The sequence below is a fragment of the Falco peregrinus genome, chromosome 2, assembly GCF_023634155.1.
Source record: "Falco peregrinus isolate bFalPer1 chromosome 2, bFalPer1.pri, whole genome shotgun sequence".
Lineage (NCBI taxonomy): Eukaryota > Metazoa > Chordata > Aves > Falconiformes > Falconidae > Falco > Falco peregrinus.
In genome coordinates, this window is record NC_073722.1 from 126,077,508 (window position 1) to 126,099,299 (window position 21,792).

The 21,792-nt window shown below is 66.9% G+C and overlaps 1 protein-coding gene across 8 annotated transcripts in view; it reads left to right on the plus strand.

Annotated features, from left to right (window-relative positions):
- AATK (apoptosis associated tyrosine kinase) overlaps nt 1–21,792 on the plus strand; it is a 24,098-nt gene continuing 2,306 nt past the window's right edge. Inside the window, exons 1-15 of one of the 8 annotated variants that reach the window (XM_055795186.1) lie at nt 7,563–7,875; nt 9,763–9,849; nt 11,376–11,509; nt 12,626–12,818; nt 13,706–13,785; nt 13,885–14,003; nt 14,520–14,607; nt 14,780–14,913; nt 15,643–15,727; nt 16,492–16,613; nt 16,813–16,962; nt 17,067–20,208; nt 20,360–20,507; nt 20,597–20,842; nt 21,028–21,242. In XM_055795186.1, the coding sequence (XP_055651161.1) occupies nt 11,465–11,509; nt 12,626–12,818; nt 13,706–13,785; nt 13,885–14,003; nt 14,520–14,607; nt 14,780–14,913; nt 15,643–15,727; nt 16,492–16,613; nt 16,813–16,962; nt 17,067–20,208; nt 20,360–20,507; nt 20,597–20,842; nt 21,028–21,056 (4,581 nt within the window). In that variant the 5' untranslated portion in view covers nt 7,563–7,875; nt 9,763–9,849; nt 11,376–11,464 and the 3' untranslated portion in view covers nt 21,057–21,242. Of the gene's footprint in view, nt 218–7,562; nt 7,876–8,753; nt 9,850–11,375; nt 11,510–12,092; nt 12,401–12,625; nt 12,819–13,705; nt 13,786–13,884; nt 14,004–14,519; nt 14,608–14,779; nt 14,914–15,642; nt 15,728–16,491; nt 16,614–16,812; nt 16,963–17,066; nt 20,209–20,359; nt 20,508–20,596; nt 20,843–21,027; nt 21,243–21,792 lie in introns of those variants that run through there. The other 7 variants (XM_055795181.1, XM_055795182.1, XM_055795183.1 and 4 more) reach the window with 7 other exon arrangements.

Sequence of the window (21,792 nt, forward strand, 5' to 3'; positions counted from 1 at the left end):
CGGCCCCTCCCCGGGGCACGGGGCGCGGGGCCGCGGCGGCCGCCATGGAGGAGGAGCCGCCGCCGCCGCCGCCGCCGTGCCCAGCGCGGGGCCAGCGGCAGCCGGCGGCCGTGAGGCTCCCGCCGCCGCCGCGCCATGGGCCGCCTCGCCGCCGCCGCTGCCATGTCGGCCGCCTTCCTCAGCCCCAGCCTCGCCTTCAGCTCCCACTTCGACCCCGGTGAGTGCCGCCGCCCCGGGGCCACCCGGCCCCCGCGACCCCCCGCCCCGCCGAAGCTTCCACAGTGCCCCCGGGGGTCCCTCCCGGGCAGCCCCCCGTCCCCCGCGTTCTTGCCGCCGCGGTCCCCGCCGGGCTCCGGCTCAGCCCCGCACCGGCCGCCGGTGGCCGGTGCCGCACCGTGGGTGAAGCATCCCCTCGCCGCCAAAGGGCACGTTACGGCTCCCGGTGCTGCCGGCGGGTTGCGGGGGGGGCAGGGGCAGCGCTGCCGCAGCTCGGCGGCGTTTTGTTCCCCGGGGCTGCGGCGGCTCCGGAGGCATCTCCCGCCTTGGGAGGGGACAACGCGGACGGTGGGGATGGGGCGAGGGAGGCAGGTGGTGCCGGGGTTGAGCACCCCGCTGCCCGGGGGGCTGTGGGTCTCCCTGGGGCCGGGGGGGCTCTGGGGGGCTCGGGGAGGGGGCGGCCGTTTCGGGGTGCAGGCTGTTACGTAAGGCACCGCGCTCCGGCCTCGGCCGCGTCGCAGCTGCAGGAAGATGCTGCAGCCGCGGGAGCGGGGCAGGGGCTGCTTTTGTGTGTGCGTGTTTGGGGGCTGCCGCAGCAGCCCCCCCCTCCGCGCCGGCGGCGCCTCGCGGCCATCCCGGTGCAGGGCTTGTGCCTCCCGCCCTCCCGCCGGGGACCCGCCGCCCGCGGAGCCGCCGCCGAGGTGGGCAGGGAGCTGGCGGTGCTCTCGGGGCTAGCCCGGTGTTTACCAAACCGGGCAGAACGCGTGGTGGGCTCGGGCAGCCAAGCGGCACTGCCGCGGCTCCCGTTGCCTCCTCCGTCACCGCAAAGGAGGTAAACCAAAGGCCGGTACCGGACGCGGTGGTGGCAGCGGGGCTGTCGGTGCCGGGCTCCTGCATCCCTCCCAGCCGGGCTCTTGCATCCCTCCTCCATCGCCTCACGCTGCTCCGGCTCCCCTGGCAGCTGCGGACGGTCTGAATCCGTGGAGGGATTTAAAAATGAACCACACCAGGACTCACCAAACCACGTCCCCGTTGCCAGAGACTTTGTCCCCAGCCTGCTCGGTATCGATTTCTGTTAGAGAGGAAACCTCTTTATTTGCATCTAAAATGCGGTAACGCTGGGAACAGAGCCCTGTTCCCCGGCTTCAGCCTCTGGTGTGATTTTTCTCTGCATTTTCGTGAGGCGCCCCATTTGCCATGCTAATCCTGTCAACCTGGGGATTTGCGGACCAGGTTTGATTTGAAAATCCTTCTGAAAGAAGGTTTCCGTCGCTGCCCATCGCCATGCTGCCACGCTCCTGGGCCTGGGGCTCGGCTGCTGCCGTACAGCTGCCACCCACAGTTACTGGCAAGGAGAGGAATTAAAGGGGGGAACAAACCATATTCGCTCTTTCACAGCTTTGTTGATTTTGTCCGTTTGGCAGCACCTCCTGCCTGCACGGCATCACCGGCTGCCCTTGCCAGCCTCCTTTCCCTGGGGTTTGCTTGGGCCAGTGTGGAAGAGGAGGCACTTTGCAGGGCACGGTGGCACTGGCCCCACGTCCTTGTGTTTCCTGGAGAGGGACAGTGAGAAGCCACGGCTGCCAGGGCCAGGCAGCTGAGCCGGCAGCGGGATGCAGTGACAGCGGTGTCACCTGGGGCTGGATGGGATGTGCCAACAGCAGCAGCCTGTGCTCCAGCCTCATCTTCTGTTTTTGGTGAGGCTGCTCGGCTTGGCTGTCGGATGTGCCCATGCTGGGCTGTGCCAGCTGCCCATGCCAGCATGCACCGCTCCTGGTGCTGGCAGCTCCGGCTAGGTGTCCCAGCCCAGCGGCCTCATGGTTCCTGTCTTGCATTGCCCATCTGCAGGCCATACCCCAGACGTGCTCCTGTGTGGCGCACGAAGCACTGGAGCCACTGGCAGAGCACCGACCGCCCTGCCAGTGAGAGGCACCAACATGCTGCCTGCCCTATCCTGTAGCCCGGATCTCCCAGCCTTCCCATGGGAATTGGGTGCCCACTCCCTGTCCTGGAAGTGCCATGAGCTGCTGCAGCCTGGCTGAGCAGACGCCACGTGGAGGCACTGGGCAGAAGTGCCACATCCCCTGTGTCACCCAGGTGGGCAGCACTTTGCTTTGGGGTCAGTGGCACCCCAGTCTCTCTCAATGAAGCCGATGGCAGGTGCTTGGGGACACGAGGATGTCTCTGCTGGGGGAAAGGGCTGCTCCCCTTCTCGCCTTGCTCCCAGCCTGCACTTCCCTGTCTCAGACCCAGGAGTGTGTTTTGAAATCGTGAGAAACATCCTCTCTCCCCCGCCTATTTTTTCTTCCCCTTTTTGTCTTCCCTGGGGCTGCCCGAGCCTTTCTGCCCTCCCATGGCACCGGTGAGGTGTCGCTGGCTGCTGGTGGCTGCGGTGTTGTCGTTCCTTGCTCCAGCACCCTGCAGTTGGGGGTTGTGTGTTGGCCCTGCGTGCCTGTGCTGGGATGAGCCGGGGGCTTGAGGTGCTGGGTGGGGATGGGGGGGTTGAGGCCGAGGGAGGGCGGGTGGTGCCCCCAGCCCTGTGTTTTTGGTCCTGGCTGCCCCGCGCTGCCATCCACTGCCCCAGGCTGAGCAGCAGCAACAGCCGGCATCACCATCCACTCCTGGCACAAGGATGGGAAAGGCCTTGGGGGACCGCAGTGACAAAGGGGCCACAGCACCCACAAGGACCCTGGCAACCCAGATGGGGGGCAGGCACCCCCCATGCTCCCACCCCACCACCAACCATGCTGCTGGGAATGCTGGGGGAGGATGGGGGGAAGGTACCGCTGGGGTACAAAGGGGGCATTTGGGGCAGGGAGGTGGGAGCTCCTCGGGCGGGAGATGCAGGTGGTGGCTGCCGAGAGGTGTAATGCCCAGCACAGCCGGGGCAGCGCCAGGGCCAGCATCCGTCTCGCCACACGTCTCCCGGCGAGGTGCCAGCGGCACAGGGCCTGGCCGTCTGTCCGGGCTGGCAGGCAGCAGGAGCCGGGCTCGCAGGCGGGGGGTTCGTCCCGGTGCCTGCAGGATGCTGGGGCTGGGCAGCGGTGGGGTGGCACATGGTGAGCCCCCTGCTCCGGCACAGCCTAGTGGCTGGGCTGCCGCGGGAAATGGCGTTGATGCAGCACTGCAGTGCAGCAGGGCAGCTGGGCCCCCCTCGGTGGGGGGACGGATCCAGGCAACCGGCAGCATTGCTCCCCCAGGGGTGCCGCTTTGCTCCCCCCTTTTCCCCTCCTTCCCTCCCTCAGCGTGCTGCTCCTGCCCCGCTCCCCCATGCCGCGCACACGGGCGATTACGTTCTGCATGGCGATACGGATCCCTGTCAAAGCCAATTAGGAGAAATTAATACACCGGGGTTGAAAGGGCTCCGTGCTCCCAGCAGGAGGAGTAGGCTGTGACTCACGGGCTCCCTGCCCGGCAGTGGGACACCGTGTGCTGGCACAGCCCACGGGCCCTGCCCCCCCCGGCACCGTGTGCTCCCCACCAGAGCAGGGCTCTGGCGCCCGCCTCGCCACGCCACACAGCCCACCTTGGCACCAGCCTTGCTGCCCCGGTGGCACTGGGGGAAGTGGGGCAGAAATGGCACCGCCAGCATGCTCCCAGGCTCGGGGCTGCGGCGGGGCACTGCGCTTGCACCTGCCGCTGCATCCTTCCCGCTGACACAAGGGGTCTGCATGTGGCTGGGGGGCTGCACTAAGCCAGGGAGTTTTGCATCCCACTGGGGGGGTCTGCATTTAGGGGTCTGCCCGGTCCTGGCTGCCTGCAGCCAAGGCAGGCAGAGCCGGTGACTCGCACTTCCCAGGTTTTACCTCGCTCGTGTTATGCTGCCTCGCCATCCTGCTAATTCCCTGGGCTGGAAAATCCCTGCCGGGTCAGGCAGCTCCTGCGCTCGGGTCAAAGGGGCTGTTGGGCTGCTCTTGTCCCACGGCTGAGCCTGCTCCTACCCCGTGCGGCACTCACTCGGCCAGCGTGGAGGCACCGGGATCTGCTGCCCAGGATGGACATGGTCCTGGCTGTGCCCTGCAGCTGCTCAGGGCTCTGCTCACCTCCAGCTGCTCCTGCCCTGGCACGTCCCCAGCGGGGCTTTGCTCGTTGTGGGTGACTGAGCCAGGGGGACCCCGCAGGAACACGGCTCGGTGTGGGGCTGGAGGGTGATGGGGCTGGCGTGGAGAAGAGCTGAGCTGTGCTGACTCAGCGTGCCCAGTGGCAGGAAAATAAATCTCCTCTGGGCATTAATCCCCCTGACAGCCCGGGGAAGTGTTGGTGGAGCGTGCCGCGTGGCGTCTTAGGGCAGTCACTGCCGTAGTATCATTTGCCATCAGCTGAGCCCTGAGAGCTGCTCCAGCCTGGCCTGATGGCCGGGGGCACAGAGGGGACAGGGAGCATCCTGGCTGGCACCGGAGCTGGCATGGGGCTCCCAGTGGTGCTTGGGGCTGGCCGAGGGATGGAGAGGACGTGGGGCTGCCAGCGGTGGGGGGGCTCAGCGCTGGAGGAAAGGGGAGCAGGTCCAGGATTTCCTGCAGAGCCAGTGTCCCGCAGCCTGGGACGAAGGCAGCGAGCGTCGGGGGTCCCACTTCCTGTCCCTTCCCCTCTGCCAGCTGCGGCCGGCATCCTCCTCTGCAGCCTGGTGTCAGCAGCCGTGTTAAAGCAGTTTGTTTTAATTACTGGAGCGAAGGAAAATTCCAGCGTAGGCAGACGCAGTAAATGGAGCAGCGCTGCCCCCCTGGCTGGGCAGGGGCCGGCTCTGCTCTCTGCGCCGGGGCAGGGAGCGCGTCCCCATGGGTGCTCCCAGGCTCCCATCCCAGCTGTGCCAGGGTGTCCCGCTGCCGGGCCACCGCATCAGCCTCCACGGGCCTTCATCTTTCCAAAGTACCCGTGAGGCTGCATGTTCCTCCCGGTGCTCGCTGCCCTGCCAGCTGCAGCAGCTGCATCCCAGGAGGTGCTTGGGAGCAGGGCTGGGACCTCGGGCCATCCCTGCCACCAGCACTATGGCAAAGCAGGGTTTTCTCTGGGCTCCCCAGTCCGTGTGTACCCGCGCAGGTGGGTGATGGGTGATTTGGGTGCTGTGGGGCTGGCTGAGAGCAGGTGTGGTGCAGAGGGGTGCTGGGCTGGTGGGTGTCCAGCATCCCCGCAGTTTTGTGCTCTGAGCATCCTCGATGCTGAGCCCCGCTCCCTGCCATGCTGTGGGCTGGGGTGGCCGGGATCTGGGCTGTGTTGGCCTCCCAGGGCTGCAGTGGGGGATGCCCTGACAGTTGCCTGGGAGCAGGGGTCTGTCTCCCTGACACCCACTCGAGTGAGCAGCCCTGGCAGCACAGCACGGACCACCGTGCCACCACATGCTGGCAGGGTCACACAGGGCCCTCAGCATGTGCTGCTGCTCAGGGTTAGGACCGGCCACTGTGGCTCTGGGTGGCCCTGGCCACCTCTCGCTCTGCCAGCGGTGGAGGAGCCAGTGGTTGGCCATCCCTGGGGTCCCCTCCGCACGCATTGCCCACTGCCCCTGGGCAGCGTTTGGGTGTGCAGGGCTGTGACATGCCCCTGGCTGCTGCCACATGCTTGGTGATCCTCGTGGTGATGGCACCGCCTGGCTCTGAGACGGGGGGCAGGTGAAAGGGGAGCCCCTGGCTTCCCAGCTGGGGTCTTGGTGGCAGGAGGGGGGTGCTCTGTGGCAGGGGCAGAGCCCCTCCCGTTACCAGACCCCCATGCCTGGGTTTCTGCCTGTGCTGTGGAGCATCCCTCTGCCTGCTCCTCCACCGCTCCGCTTTGGAGCCAAAGCTGCTTGTTTCATAACGCCGCTGAGCATTTCTGATAAAAATAGGCTGCCCCGCTCCGTGCTGCCTCTCCCGCTGTTACGTAAATGCTGCTCTGGAGCCTCGTCTCGGTCGGTGCCGCACGCTGCCGTAGCGGGACCGTGGTGCCATGCTTGTGGCCGGCCCCGGCGCTGGCACTGCTGCTGGCATGGGGCTGGCGGGGTCCCTGCTGGGGTGTGAGGGGGCTGGGTGCTCCCCTGGGCACCAAGGGCCGTGGCTGCTCCCAGTCCCTCGGGACAGTGGGCTTGCCATGATGCAGTTGTAGCATCCCTGCCGGCATGGGAGGCTTTACAGCCCCTGATTCAGACCTGGTTTAAAACGCTAAGCAAGAGAATTTGGTTTAAATAATCAATCAAATCTTGCTTTGCATGCTTTTTTAATATTTTATTGTTTTCTCAGAAAATGGAGAAAGTTGATCGCGGTTGGGCTGTGCCGGCTGGAAACCTGGCTCTGCAGCAGGGCGGGCTTTGATGGAGGAACTTGATTTTTTGTTTCTAATCAGGCTGACACACTCGGTGTATGCACAACAATGATGTGGCTTGGCCTGTACTTACTACAGTCCTAGTTTTTATTTCATCACGTTAGAAAATGATGGATGATCTTTTTTTATTTTCCATCTAATTATTTTTTTACTGCTAATTCATCCCAAGGTGATAAAACCAGAATTAAGAGGCAAAAATCAATCCTTTAAAAATACTTCTGCACTGGTTAAATAAGCCCACATTAAAAGATACATAAGGAGAACAGATTAACAAGGCGTGCCTTGCATTTAAAATTAACTGATCTATTAATCACTGGAGAGGTTGCCCGGATGGCCTGGCTGTTTCTGGTGGGAGAAGGTCTCTGGGGCTGAGGGGTACAGGGTGCTGCTTCCTCGTGCCCCGGTTTCAGCCGGCTACTGCGAGGTGGATGCCTGGCTCCAGCGGCGTCTTGGTGGAGGATGCTGCAGGTACCGGCTCCGTGCCGGGCTCCCCGCTGGCATCGGTGGGTAGTGCCAGCCCCGTGGCTGGTCCCGTGGCAGGAGGGACCCGGGCTCAGGGGTGCAGCAGCTGGGGCTGGCCCAGCTTCGTCCCTGCTGCCCAGCTTCCCAGTGCCTCAGTTTCCCTCTGGAGCTGCAAACTGTGAGGATCAGCCTCGTGCTTGCATGCTAAATGGCAGTGGATGGTTTCTTGCCGCCTGGATGCATGTGGGTGAGCAGAGCACTCATCCTGTGGGGTGTAAAATTGCTTTCTTGGAAGCTGCCCATGGATCTGGGGATTAACACGTTACCAGGGCTGTGTCTGTGCTGGCAGAGCTGCCGGGGCAGGGGAGCCCGAGCCCGTGGCTGGAGGTGCCAATGGGTCGTGTGTGTTTGGGTCCTGCCCTGCTCCCTGCCCGAACCCTGCCTCTCCCGGCTGGGTGCCCGCTGCAGGGTGCCGCTCCCTGGGCTGCGGGGCCAGATCGTGGCTGGGGTGGGGGCGGCGGGGCGGGGGGGCTGCACCGACCGTGCTCCCGGGGCGCCGCCGCTCTGTGCATTACAGATGGGGAAACTGAGGCACGGGGCTGCGGCTGGCACCAGCTCCAGGCAGCAGCGGAGAGGGGTGGTCGCGGCGTGCCGTACCCCGCCCCCCTTTCTGCCCTGCAGCTACCGCGTGTGCCCTGGCCGGCCGGGGGCGGGGGTGGGCAGCAGCCGGGTCCCGCCTGCCCGCGGCTTCCCCCGGGCCCGGAGCCCCGAGCCGCCGGGGGGGCCCGGCCCGGCCCGGCCCTTCCGCACACGTCAGCCCCGCTCCGGCCGAGGGAGCAGCCGCGGCAGCGCCCCAGCCCCGCCGCACCGGGCCATGGCCGGCGGGGCGGCCCGCGGCCCCCGGCGAACGTGAGTCAGCAGAGGCGTCGGGGGGTCCGTGCTGCGCCGGCGGCGGGGTCCCGGCCCCGTTAGGAGCCGCGTTCGGAGCGGAGGGCGGGGGGCGCAGGCGGGGCTCTGCCCGCGGCGGCAGCTGCGGGGGTGGGAGGGCAGCGTGTACCCCGCTGCATCCTGCTGCATTGCATTGCACCCCACTGCGCCCCATTGCATCCCGCTGCATCCCGCTACACCCCATTGCATCCCACTACACCCCATTGCATCCCGCTGCATCCCACTGCACCCCATTGCATCCTGCTGCGCCCTACTGCATTGCATTACCCTGCTGCACCCTGCTGTACCCATTGCATCCCACTGCATCCTGCTGCGTCTTACTACACCCCACTGCATCTTCCTGCTGCACCCCACTGCATCCTGCTGCATTCCACTGCACCCCATTGCATCCTGCTGCACCCCACTGCATTGCATTGCACCCTGCTGCACCTTGCTGTACCCCACTGCATCCTGCTACATGCCGCTGCATGCCACCGCATCCCGCTACACCCCACCGCATCCCGCTGCATCCCACTGCATCTGGCATCCCCAGTCTCTCTCCGCTGCCAGTACACTCCCATTTGATGTGGCTGGGCGTGGGGCTGGGGCAGGTCCCCCTGGGGCTGGAGCTGTGTCCTCGCTGCTGCCACCAGACCACCCTGTGGGGCTGGCTGGGGTGGGGGATCAGTGGTGTGTGGCTTGCACACAGCACCCTGCTGGGTGGGTGGCTGGCCTGGGCTGGCCCTGGGGGCAAGGGGTTACCTGAGTGATGCAGCAGTTCCTGCGGGCTGGGCACGCTGAGCTGCCCGGTCTCATCCTGACCCCCGTGGCGAGGCTGGCTCTGCACCAGCGGTTTGGGTGGGAGTGCTGCAGAGCTGCGGTGGAAAGAGTCCCATGGGACCCCCATGGCTGGGGTGGGGGTGTTGTGATGGAGCCAGGCGACGCTGTGCCAGGGGTCCTGGCCCTCCTGGGGTGGTGATGCCCTCCTCACTGACCCCAGCCTGGTGCCTGTGCTGGCATGGTGTGCAGGGCTCAGCCGTGGGGTGCTGATCTCCCAGCCCAGCAGTGCTGCCACCGTGCTGCATGCGCCCACCTGCACCCCCTGCTCAGCTCCGAGCACCCCAGCCTTGCCCCAGAGGCCATCACGGGGTGGGCGTCCAGGCAGGGGAGCGGCTCAGGGCTGGTGCCAGGCACCAAGGCCAGAGTGGGGCACAGTGCCAGTGCCGGGGACCCTACTCCTCCTGTGTGTGTGTGTGTGTGTGTGTGGGCAGAGCCTCAGGATGGGGTGCAGGATGTGGTGGGGTCTCCAGCTTCTTTTGAGAGCCCTGGGGTCCTTCAGACCGCATCAGCAGGCCCTGCTCCCTGCACCCCGCACCCCGGTGCTCCCTGTGCCCCCCTATTCCTTGTGTCCTGGTGCTCTGGCAGCGGCTGCTGCAGGGCTGTTCGACCTGGTTTTGGGAGCGTTTGGCCTCTGCGATGATGCCATGTTTCCCATCACCGTACTGAGCGCCTGCACTGTGGTTACGGGCAAGGGCAGTGCCTGCTTGCCTGAGCAGCCAGGCAGTGGCCGTGGGTTATGGTGGTGGTGGTGCCCCTGTGCCGGCGCCCAGCCCAGTCTGGGCTGGTCATGGCTCCCAGCTCACTGGTTGTGCAGGTGGGGAAACTGAGGCGGGACCAGCCAGACCTGGCCAGCCCCTCGGTTTGGAGAGTGGTTGGTTTGCAGGGCTCTGGTTCCCGAGCCGCGGCTGAGAGGCGGCTCAGCTGACAGGCCCCGTTGGAAGGGCTTCTGTCGCCGCGCTCTGCTCCCCGTCGACATTCAAAAGGCTCTTTTCAGTGAGTCATTTTCTCTTTTGCTGTCCCACTATCCAGGGAAAATGGTGACATTCGCGGTGCAAAGTGTGTTCACCATGGAAACCAGCTGAAAGGAGGGAGAACGCCACCCCCTGCTCCTCCCAGGTTCGGCTTTGCATCCACCAGCCTCAGAAGATGGCTCTGGAGCATTTTGCAAGCGCCAGGGAAGAGTCTGGTGTGGCCCGGGGTGTGCCATGGCGCACGGGGCCAGCACATCTGCTCACCGCTGTGCTGGGAGCCGGGGTGCTGTGGGAGCCGGGGTGCTCCATGCCTGTGCTGCATGGTGCCGGGCAGTGCCTGGGCACAGGCTGCCGGCTTCTGCCAGGAAGGCAGGACCTTCCCCCAGACCCTCTATGCCCTTCAGGTGCCTCTCTCAAGGACACACGGGAGCTGGCAGTGCGGTGTTGAGCCCCAGCGCGGGGGGCAGCGTGGTCGGGGCGCAGGGCCGGTGGTGGGGCAATGCCTAGTGGTCCATGCACAGGACCCACGTGTCTGCCGTGAGCATCCCCGAGGGGCTTGGCACTGTGCTCGGTGGACTGCGGAGAGACCGCGGCACTGGCTGGCGATTTGGGCCAGGAGATGGGGCTGAGTGGTGCTGTGGGTTAGGGCAGGGCACCCGTCCCGGCCCCGTATCCTGCAGGGAGGGCATGGCGCTGCGCACTGCGTGTGGCTCCTCGGCAAGGCCAGCTCTGCTGGCAGCGCCATGGCCTTCCGGCTTCCTCCCACCACAATTGCGCCGGTTGTCTGGGCAGGCGCTGGGCAGAATAGTAATGTGGCAGCTGCAGCCGACGGCAGGCGCCTGGGGGGGACGGGCCCCCGTGCTCCCAGCCGCTCCAAGGGGATGCAGCGTGGGCAGCGGGTGCTGGCACTCGGGGTGTGCTGGTGCCTGGAAGGTGTGGGGCACAGCTGTGTCCCTGTGCCAGGGGTCCGGGGCCCGTGTGGGGCCAGGGGCAGGAGTTGTGGTTTGCCCCGCTGGCACGTGGGATGGTGGGGGGCACAGGCAGAGCTGCCACTGTTGGTGGGAGCAGGGTCTGCCCTGTGCCAGGGCAGGGCTCGCAGCAGCGCTGGCAGGTCTCCGGCAGACCCTTCCCCTGGGGGATCTATGTGGGCAGGACAGGTTAGGAGCTGGCTCTGCCTGGGCGCGGGGAACCAGCTTCCCATCCTCCCAGTTCCTGCAGGAGCAGCATCATCGGGCCTTGGGATGCCGCCTGGGCTGGGGCTACTGCTCCTGTTGCCATACCCACCGGAGGGCAAACCCTGGGGCTGGGCAGGGGTGCCTGGGACCCCTGAGCTGGTGCAGCCCCCCTCCACGGGGTGTCATTACCACCCTGCATCTGTGGTGAGCGTACCCCCGACCCCCTCCATGCAGTCTTCCACTGGGGTCCTGCTGTGGCTCTGGGGTCCCGCCCTGGCCCCCCACCTGTCCTGGCCATGAGCTGAGCCAGCGAATGGATCACAATGGTGCTGGGACCCCTGCACCTCCTGAGCACGCCCCACGAAAGCCCCCACCAGCCCCAGTGTGCCCTCATGACCCGTGACCCCCCTCCCGGGCAGGACCTCCCCGCACAGCCTCACCCTGCCCTGGTGCCCCCCAGCCCTGCCCTGAGCCCACACCCCTCCTGTCCCTGCAGACGGCACCCCCCTTAGTGAGCTCTCCTGGTCCTCCTCACTGGCCGTCGTGGCCGTCTCCTTCTCGGGGCTCTTCACCTTCATCTTCCTCATGTTGGCCTGCCTGTGCTGCAAGAAGGGGGACATCGGCTTCAAGGTGAGCTGGGGCCATGGGGGGCTTGTCTTGGGATGGGAGGGACTTCTCCCCAGGAAGGACAGAGGTGCCCGGTGGCTCCTGGGGCCAGCCCCAGCCCCAGTGCAGGATGTAGCCCAGCTCAGGAGAGCACTGCGCAAGGAGAGCTCAGCACCCCTGCCTGCCAGGGTGCTGCCAGGGCTCGGCATTGCTGTGAGCCATATCCTGACCCAGCCAGGATCCCCACTCAGCACAGAGCCTGGATGCTGCAGGGCTCGGTGTCACTGGAGGTCATGTCCTGATCCAGCCAAGCTCCCTGCTCGGCAGAGCATGGACGTTGTGGGGGTCTTGTCCTGACCCAGCTGGGCTCCTGGCTTTGCAGAGCATGGACCTTGCAGGGCTCAGCATCTTTGCAGGCCATATCCTGACCCATCTGGGCTCCCAGCTCTGTGCGGGGCTAGGCCACGGCATGGTTAAGGGCTGTGGCAGTCCCACCCGCACACCCCCGGGGGTGGGAGGCACCCTGACCTCACAGGCACAGAATGTGCCGAGAAACAGTTTTTCCCTAATTGCTGGGATTTTTGTGGAGGCTTGTGGCGCCCGCGGGGGGGAGGGGGTCAGGCAGGGGGGGAACACGCTGGGCCGTTGTGTAACTGTCCCACACCGGCTGGAGCACCTCACCGTGCCGGAGGGGAACAATGAGCCCCCTCGTGCCCCCGCACGGGTTATATAGGGGTGCACGGCCGGGGCTGGCCACTGCCCGTGTCTGGTGGGTTGCAGTGCATGGCACCACTGGCGGGGTTGGCAGCACCATGAGGCAGGGCTGGTCGCGGGCAGGGCGAGATGCTCACCATCGCCTACCTGCTCGCCCAGGCGGCTTTCAGGGGCCGGGGGCTGGCCAGGCAGCGTAGCCAGGTAATGGGATGGGGCAGTGGGGAGTGGGTGCCTGCCCCAGGGCAATCCCCATGGCGGGGGTGGTGGGGTGTGTGTCTGCCATTGGGGTACAGGCAGGGCTGTGTGCTGGGAGGGTGTGACTTGGGGGTCCCCATGCCAAGGGCTGTGCAATGCACGGGTGACCCCAGTGGGGCGGCGGGCGGCGAGGTTCTGTGGGGCAGGCTGTCGGCAGCCGGGAACCTGCAGGGTCAGTTGTCTCTGCTCGGTGTGTGCCCCCCCGCGCGCCCCCCGGCCCAGGAGTTTGAGAACGCCGAGGGGGATGACTACGTGACGGAGCTCTCGGCCCAGGGCTCGCCTGCCCCCCAGCATGGCCCCGAGGTCTACGTCCTGCCCCTCACCAAGGTCTCCTTGCCCATGGCCAAGCAGCCGGGGCGCTCAGGTAAGCCGGGGCAGGGGCAGGCATCGGTCCGTGCAGGACCCCTGTGAGCTGCAGCTGGAGGGGGGTCCTGCATCACCGGGCTGCGGGGTAGGGGCTGTGGGGTGGGGATGGTGGGTCGCCCCTGCTCCCCTCCTCCAGCGGAGCCCCGGCTCTGGCAGGAGCAGCTCCTGGGCAGGGGACAGGCACCGGCAGTCCCTGGGGAGTGCTGCCGCTGTCACACTGTGTCAGGGTCACCGGTGGCCTGTCCCCAGCCCTGTGCATGGCACCAGCCCAGGGAAACAGCGCAACCCCCGCTAGCATGGGACAGGGCACGGGTACCCCGAACTGTGACACCCACAAGCCCTGATCCCGTGTAAACAAGCCCATGAGTGGGAGAGGAATGTGGGGGGTGCCTGGCCGCATCCCCCTCTGGCCCAGCGTCACTGCCTGGCCCAGAGAATGTCAGCAGTGTGGCAGGGCTGCGCGGTGCGAGGTGGCATGGCGCAGCCCAACAATGGCCCCATTGCTGCCCGCCCTTGGCACGGGTGCCTGAGGGGCAGGACCTGCGCCGGGGGCAGCCAGGAAGGGGCTAAATGCCAGAGCTTACGCTGGGCTCGGCTTTGCTCTCCCTGGTCCCTGGGGAGCAGAAGGGGCAGGGAGCCAGCTCATTTGGGGTCACCAGTGCCCCGTGTCCCCCGGCCAGCGGGAGGATGCCTGAACAGGAGGATGCCCTGGCTGCGGGTTGCCTGGGGATTTCTGCGGTGGGGGCTGCTCAGGAGCACCCCAGGGCAGTGCAAGGCCTGGCACCGGCTGGCACGGTGGGGATGCCACGGCTGGGCTGGGACTGGCGGGTCGTGCGGGCGGGCGGGCAGGAGGGCGCACAGGCAGCTGGATGTGCTCTGTTACAGTGCAGCTTCTCAAGTCGGCGGACCTGGGGCGGCAGAGCCTGCTCTACCTGAAGGAGATCGGGCATGGCTGGTTCGGCAAGGTGAGTGGCAGGGACAGGGTCCCCCAGGGACACCTGGTGGGATGCTGGCTGTGGGGTTTGGGGTTCGGACAGAGGGGACAAGCCTGTCCCTCACCCCAGGTGTTCCTGGGGGAGGTGAACTCGGGCATCAGCAGCACTCAGGTGGTGGTGAAGGAGCTGAAGGCGAGCGCCAGCGTGCAGGACCAGATGCAGTTCCTGGAGGAAGCGCAGCCGTACAGGTACATCTGGGGTCACTCTCTTGTGCTGCTGCTGCACCAGGCACAGCCAGGAGTGGGGATGCTGTTGGATGGTGCCTGGTCCCCCCTGTGCCACGTCTGGCTGCCAAGCAGAGCCGGGGCTGGTCGGTGGAGGTGCCTGGCCACGCTCTCTGGGGAGCACGGCTCCATCTCAGCCCCATTGCTGTCTGCCTTGGGCTTGTCATGGTGGGCCAGGAGCTGTGCTGGGAGCCGCTGGCCACGGCATGGGGGCAGCGGGCTGCAGTGAGGTCATGGGCAGAACAGGGCTGGGGGTGGGGGGGGCACTGAGCTGCTCCCTGCCCCAGCAAAGCTGGACAAATGTCCCTTTGTGGTGTGTCCCGGGGCGCTGGGACGTGCTGGTACCCGCTCCCGGCAGCCCCCGTGCTGGCCCCCGGCGCAGCAGCAGAGGAGGCAGGGAGATGGTTCCCGGGGGGTGCCGCTGTCCCCCCGCCCCAGCCAGCGCGGTGCCGATGTGCCCCGTTGCTCTGCCCCGCACAGGGCCCTCCAGCACACCAACCTGCTGCAGTGCCTGGCCCAGTGCGCCGAGGTCACCCCGTACCTGCTGGTGATGGAGTTCTGCCCTCTGGTGAGTGCCGTGCGTGCCCCGTGTGCTGTCCTGCTCCCCACAGTACTGCGGAGGGGCTTGTAGGGCTGCAGGCAGGGCAGGATGGGGGGCATGGGTGCTCTGCCCTTCTGGGGACAGCTGAGCCCCTGGCGAGCCCAGCGCTGCAGAGGGTGATGGTGGCACTGCCCTGCAGGGTGACCTGAAGGGGTACCTGCGGAGCTGCCAGGGGGCTGAGGCCATGACCCCGGACCTGCTGACCCTGCAGAGGATGGCGTGCGAGGTGGCCTGCGGTGTGCTGCACCTGCACAGGAACAACTACATCCACAGGTAGGCTGGCCTGGCACCCCGGGGGGCTGGGCAGGAATCGGAGTGTCTGGACTTATGGGGTCTGCAGGATGCCGGTGTTCCCGCACCACCGCTGCTCCTCCTGCCCAACAATATCCTGGTGCTGAGTGAGTTGCAGACAGAGACTCCAGCATCAGTGATTTTGTTGAGGAGGGGGCGTGCTGCCATCGGGGGATGCCGGACCTTCCCCACCTGAGGCAGGCTCTGCAGGTGGGTCCCCACGAGAGTGCCCAGTGCTGTGGCTGGGGGGATGTGGGGTGCCCAGCTGTGCCAGAGAGGGACTTTCCTACAGGCATCCCAACCTCGGTGGACCCTGCTGTTCCGGGGTCTCGCGTGTGCCCCATCTGCGTGACCCCTCCAGGGCTGGAGCAGCCGCCCGGGAGCCGAGCCCCGTGCCAGGGCTCACGTTGCCCGGGGACAGCCGCTTTCTGCTTGGCTCAGCGCGTGACAGATGGGTGGATGGACGGAGGCGCAGCCGGAGCCGCGCAGGCATTCCTGCTGTGCATTTGGTGGCTGGGTATCGGCACGCCCAGTGTTTGGCAGTGAGACCACTGGCCCTGCCACTGTACAGCTGTCCCGCTCCCGCTGCCAGCCTGCTGGTCATGGCGCTGCCCAGGGGGTCCCAAGCACAGACCCTCGGCCTCCAGGTGGTGGGTGCCCCCCACCCCGACCCCTCGTGGTGGTGGTAACAGCACTGGGTTTGTTTGGTAGTGACTTGGCCCTGCGGAACTGCCTGCTCACCGCTGACCTGACCGTCAAGATCGGAGACTACGGGCTCTCACACTGCAAGTACAAAGTAAGGCTGGTTTGGGAGAGGAGGGGGTTGGGGGCTGCGCTGGGACCCCATGGCACCCACACATACACATGCACAGAGGGACGCGCTGCACTGAGCCCCGCACCCCCTGCCGCACACACAGTCCCCCTCCGCAGCTGTGCCGAGGCAGCCCCCTGGCCCCTGGGCTTTGCCGGGGCAGTGGGGGTGGGGGCTGCTGCCCCACAGACCACCCTGCCAGGGACTCTGTGCCCCAGGACGAGGCTGTACCCCAGGGCTGGCAGCTCCCGGTGAGCACAAAGCTGGGTTCGCTCCCCCTGAATGCCCTGTCCCCCTGCCCAGCGGAGTGCAATGCTGCTGGGGCTCCCTGCCACTGCCTGGGCTGGCCAGGACATGCCCCTCTGCCAGGGCCAGGTCCCTGCAGGCAGCTGCCAGCACATCAGCGTGGGGGGGCTGTCTGTCTGTCCCTGTCTGACCATCCCGCTGGTTCCTGGCTGCTCGCAGCTCCCGGCAGGGCTGGGATTGCAGGGCTGGGGCTGGGGGGGGCTCAGGGTGGGCAGCCAGGGGCAGCTGGCAGAGGGGAAGGAAGGATGCGCTGGGAGGCAGAAGGGAGAGGTGGGTGCCAGGAGGAGCGGAGTGAGTGGAGCACATGCCAGGGGGGATCGGGGAGCTGGGGTGCAGTGATGGGTGGCCGGGGAGGGCAGGGGGTGGCTCTTGCTGTGGTGTGGCCAGTCCCTTACGTGTAGGTTTGACGTTCTCTTCTCGTACTGACCCTGCATACTTGGCAGGACGACTACTTTGTGACGGCCGACCAGCTGTGGGTGCCGCTGCGCTGGATCGCACCCGAGCTCATCGATGAAGTGCATGGCAACCTGCTCATCGTGGACCAGACCAAGTCCAGCAACGTCTGGTGAGTGGGGTCTTGGGGGGTACTGGGGGCTGTTGCCAGGCACGGCATGGGCTGGTGGCCGGAGGGTGCAGGGGGAAGTGTCTGCCAGGAGTGCAGCCGCAGTAGGATGCATCAGGGTGGATTGTTTTTGGGGCTGCTGGCTGGTATCGAGGCGGGGTGTCCCCATCCCCACCCCCAGCATCCCCTGCCCTGCCCGCAGGTCGCTGGGTGTCACCATCTGGGAGCTGTTTGAGCTGGGCAGCCAGCCCTACGACCACTACTCCGATCGGCAAGTGCTTGCCTATGCCATCAAGGAGCAGCAGCTCAAGCTGCCCAAGCCCCAGCTGAAGCTCTCGCTGTCAGAGCGCTGGTGAGGACCTGGGCCGGGCTGCGGCCACATCCTGCCCCCCTCCCCTCTCCCGGTCCCCAGGTGGGCAGGGGGCTGGGGCTGACCCTCACCCCTCGCCACGCCAGGTACGAGGTGATGCAGTTCTGCTGGCTGCAGCCGGAGCAGCGCCCGACGGCAGAGGAGGTGCACCTCCTGCTTTCCTACCTCTGCGCCAAAGGGGCGACGGAAGTGGAGGAGGAGTTTGAGAAGCGCTGGAACTCCATGAAACCCAACGGCAGTGCCAGCGCCAGCCACCACGGCCCCGAGCTCTCCTCCTTCCCGCTGCTGGAGCAGTTCTCGGCCGATGGCTTCCCCTCAGATGGGGATGACATCCTGACTGTCATGGAGACCAGTCACGGCCTCAATTTCGAGTACAAGTGGGAGCACACCAAGACCGAGCACTTCCAGGCACCTCTGGGGTCCCTGAGCCCCAGCAGCGCCGCCCGGTACCACGACCTCTACTACCCGGCCACGACGGCGGGGCGCCTGAGCCTGGGGGTCTCGCCCTCCTGCTACGAGTGCAAGCCGCCGGGCTGCCCCAGCCTGCCGGCCCCCGGTGTGGTGCCCATCCTGGGTGCCCACAGCCCCTCGCTGGGCAGCGAGTACTACATCCGCATTGAGGGGCCTGGGGAGGGCGGCGCCGAGCTGGACTATGCCATGTGCGCCTACAGCCCTGCGGGTGAGCGGGGGTCCCTGCGCCCCCCATCCTGCTGGAGAGCCCAGGGTGCCCAGAGTGGCAGCACGTACGACTCCGACAGCAGCCCCACCGTCTCCCTCAGCATGGAGCCGCTGCTGGGCCACGCGCCGGCGGCCGAGGGCTCCTGGGAGTGTGCCGAGTACTACCCCTACCCCTGTCCGGGGCAGGAGCCGCAGGGCTACGAGCCGTCCCCCAGCCATGGGGCCGAGGGGTACCTGCTGGAGCAGGAGCCCACGCAGCCAGGGAGCCAGAACTGGGCCATCCCCGCCTTCCAGCCCAGCATCTTCACCGACCCCCTGGGCGTCTCCCCGTCGGTGAACTGCACCTACAGCCCCCGGGAGTACGGGGAGCCGCAGGCACCCCTGCCGGGCGGGCGGCTGTTGGGGCAGAGCGGGGCCCGGCCGGACAGCGTGGCGCTGGAGCTGGGCGAGGACAGCCCCCCCGGTGCCCCCCGCCCGCAGGGTGCGAGCCCCCTGGTTCAGCGGCAGCCCTGGGCCTCCAACAGCTCCTCCAACAACAACATTGGCAGTGGCAGCCCCGCGTCCCGCGAACCCCTGGCTGGCGACAGCTGGTGCTACCGCCGTATGATCACCTTCCGGGGGCTGATGGCCAAGCCGCTGGGCACCGTGCCACGCGGCCAGCCCCAGCTCGGGGGGTCCCCGCCGGGCCACGACTTCCGCCGCCCGCGGCAGGATCAGCCCCCCGGCACTGCCGGCGGCTCCTCCTCTCCGTGCCGCTCGCCCTCCCCGCGGCGTCAGGCCTGGCACAGCCGTGACTCATCAACCTCCGGCCGCTCGCAGGCAGCAGCGCTGGCTGCCAGCCCCGGCACGCCGTGGGGCCCCGGCACGGCCCTGCCAGCTCCGGCAGGGGCCCAGCACGATGCCCACCCGGATGAGAGCGTGGAGGGGAGCAGCCCTGCGTGCAGCCCCCTGCCCCACGCCATGGCTGCAGTGGGGCTGGGGGAGGCCACCCCCGTGGCTGGCACCACCGTGACGAACGCCGGATCCCCCACAGAGCCTGGCACAGACAGCACCCAGCCTGCACCGGAGACCGCCGAGGCACCCACGCCGGTGCCCGGGGAGGCTGCCACTGACAGTGGCACATGCGCTGCCAGCAACGTGGACCGGACACCAGACAAGACGTTCTCCAGCTCTAGCTTCCCCAGCGCCGACGAGGGGAGTGATGAGGACACAGCTGAGCTGACCTCTGGCGTCTTCACTGACTTCTCCGGGGACTATGTGGAGCGGGTGGAGGCGGCCCCAGTGTTGAAGTCCCTGCAGAAGCAGGTGGGGACGCCAGACTCCCTGGAGTCGCTGGACATCCCCTCCACAGCCAGCTCCTGCGAGGTCTTCAGCCCCACCGCCTTTGCACCCGCCGGCCAGCCCAAGGCCCTTGACAGTGGCTATGACACTGAGAACAATGAGTCCCCTGAGTTTGTCCTCAAAGAGCCCCATGAGCCCCGAGAGGCAGAGGCCTTCAGCCAGCTGGGGAAGCCACCCCCGGGGCTACCGGGGGGCGAGGGCTTGGCCCCCGAAACGCAGCTCTCCACCTCCTTGGGGGCTGAGCTGCACAGCCTCGTTGAGAAGAACCCCTACCGCGACTCTGCCTACTTCTCCGACTACGACACTGAGGCTGAGCGCGGCCCCAAGGACGAGGACAGTGATGGGTCCCAGACCCCAGAGGCAGAGGAGGTTCCCCGGTCCCCTGCGCAGGACCTAGGGCGAGCCCCCATGCTGGGAGAGGACCCACTGCACCCCCCGGGAGCACCCAGCAGCCCCCCAGCAGCGCCTGGCCTCGAGGTGGCAGTGGATGTGCTGGCAGCGGGGGTTTTGGTGGGGGACTGGCAGGGTGCAGAGGCAGGGAGCACCCCGGCCACCCCCGCGGGGCAGGTGCCTGGCACCGAGCAGCGACCCGCTGGCACGGGGCTGGTGCCGGGCAGCTCTGCGCGCCCCAGTGGGGACGTCTGTCCCCCGGGCTCTGTGCCACCCAAGGCTTTCTTCTTGACCCCGGTGCTGGCGAGCCCTGGGGAGCCGGTGTCCATCCGAGGGACCCACATGCCCGAGGGCCCCCCTGGACTTGGGGGAGCCGTGGCTCAGGGTGAACAGACTGTGCCCTCCACGCCGGGGCTGCCCCTGGAGGGGACTGGGGTGGGCGATGCGCCAGGGGGTCCCAGCACACTGCTACGGGGGGGTGACTTTCCCCCCGGCCTCTCCCCACTCCTGTCTGCCCGGGAGCCACGGCCGGCTGCCCCCGAGTGCTGTGAGGAGCCGGAGGAGGAGGAGGAGGACACGGAGGATAGCGACGAGTCAGACGAGGAGCTGCGCTGCTACAACATCCAGGAGCAAAGCGAGGAGAGCGAGGAGGAGCCGGCGGCCGTGCCCATCGTGGTGGCCGAAAGCCAGAGCAGCAGGAACCTGCGCAGCCTTCTCAAGATGCCCAGCCTGCTCTCCGAGTCCTTCTGCGAGGACCTGGAGCGCAAGAAGAAGGCCGTCTCCTTCTACGATGATGTTACCATCTACCTCTTCGACCAGGTGGGTGACCGTGGGGTGGGCAGACCTGGGCGCTGGGCACAGCCCCGCTGCCTTGTCGGATGCCATCCTTGTGCACAGGGACCGGTGGTGGGAGCCATCCCCAGGTGTGCCACCAGTGAGGGTCCCTTTCTGCCCATCTCCCCTTGTGCAGGAAAGCCCCACGCGGGAGCTGGCTGAGCAGAGCTTCCCGGAGCCCCCCCCGCCTTTGGGGCAGCCCCCCGCCGGCAGCAGCCCCCCCAGCCCAGCAGACAGGCTGAGCACCTCGGATGACTCCTCAGACGGCAATGCCTCGGAAGAGAGTGAGGGGCTGGGGGGTTATGGGGGGGGTGGCAGGCCGGGCTGTGGCAACCCTCGCAGTGGGCTTAGCTCCCTTGCTCTTGTGTCGCAGGTGGTGGCTTCGAGTGGGATGACGACTTTCCGCTCATGCCGGTGAAGCCGTCCCTGATGGCCTCACTGACGGGGACATCGACAGAGCCCGACGCGGCTGTACCTGAGCTGCCCACCCTGCCCGCACTGGTGCCGGCACAGAAACAGGTGCTGCCCATCCAGTTCTCCCGGTTCACGGTCTCGCCTGCCCCGGTGTCCCGGTTCTCCATCACCCACGTCTCTGACTCTGACATGGACTCCATAGGAGGTGAGTCCCCCTGGCGTGCTGCTGGGTGGGCGGCTGGGACCGCCTGCCACCCTCAGCACTCCGGAAAGCTGCTGTCCCTCAGTGCCAGCCGTGGTGGGAGCCAGCAGCATGTGGGACGCTCCATGGGGATGGGTGTCCCACGGGAGCGCTGGGACCCACTCATGCTGCTTCTCTGCTCATTGCAGGCAGCAGCGAAGACGGCGACCGGGAGTGAGCCAGCCGGGATGCCGGCCAGGCAGTGCCCCGGCACTGGCACCCGTGCAGGATGGCGGGACCGGGAGCGGGGTCTGGCTGTGGGCTCCCAGACCGCGCTCTGGATTTTTTTTAGGCAGATTTTATCGGAAGGAGCTCGTTTGCTGCTGCGAGTGGGAGCGGGGCCGGCAGGGCCCGGGGCCAGGCGGTGGGTGACAGCTGTGCGTGTGTGTGTGTGTGTGTGCGCGCGCGCGTGTGGCTGTGTGTGTGTGTGTATAAATAGACACACATATATATATATATACATATATATATATATATAAAAAAAATTATAGCATTTAAAGGGTAGTGCCCTGACCTTGCTAACATTTGCCGAGTGTCCCCCCCAGTGAAGTCTTCCCCCTTGGCTTCTTGCCCACGTGTGCTCCCCGAGGCAGTGTTTGTCCCCACACGCCCATGCCGCCCCTCCTCTGTGCCGTGCACTTGGCCTTGCACCTCGTGGTGGCTTGGCCGCCCCACGGCATTTGACAGCAAGGGGCTGCCGGCTGCTGCCACTGCTTGATGTTGCCTCGAGTGCACCCGCTCCTGTGCCGGGGCTGCTGCTGACTCTCGTGCCCCCTGTGCCCAGGGTGGGCAGCATGGCTTGGGGGGGCGCTGGGGAGCTCCCCCTTCCCTTGCATTTTGGGGAGCAGTCTTGGCCCGGTGAGGGACCCTGAGGGCTGGCGGGACCCTTGCCCTGCTGCAGTGGGGAGCAGCAC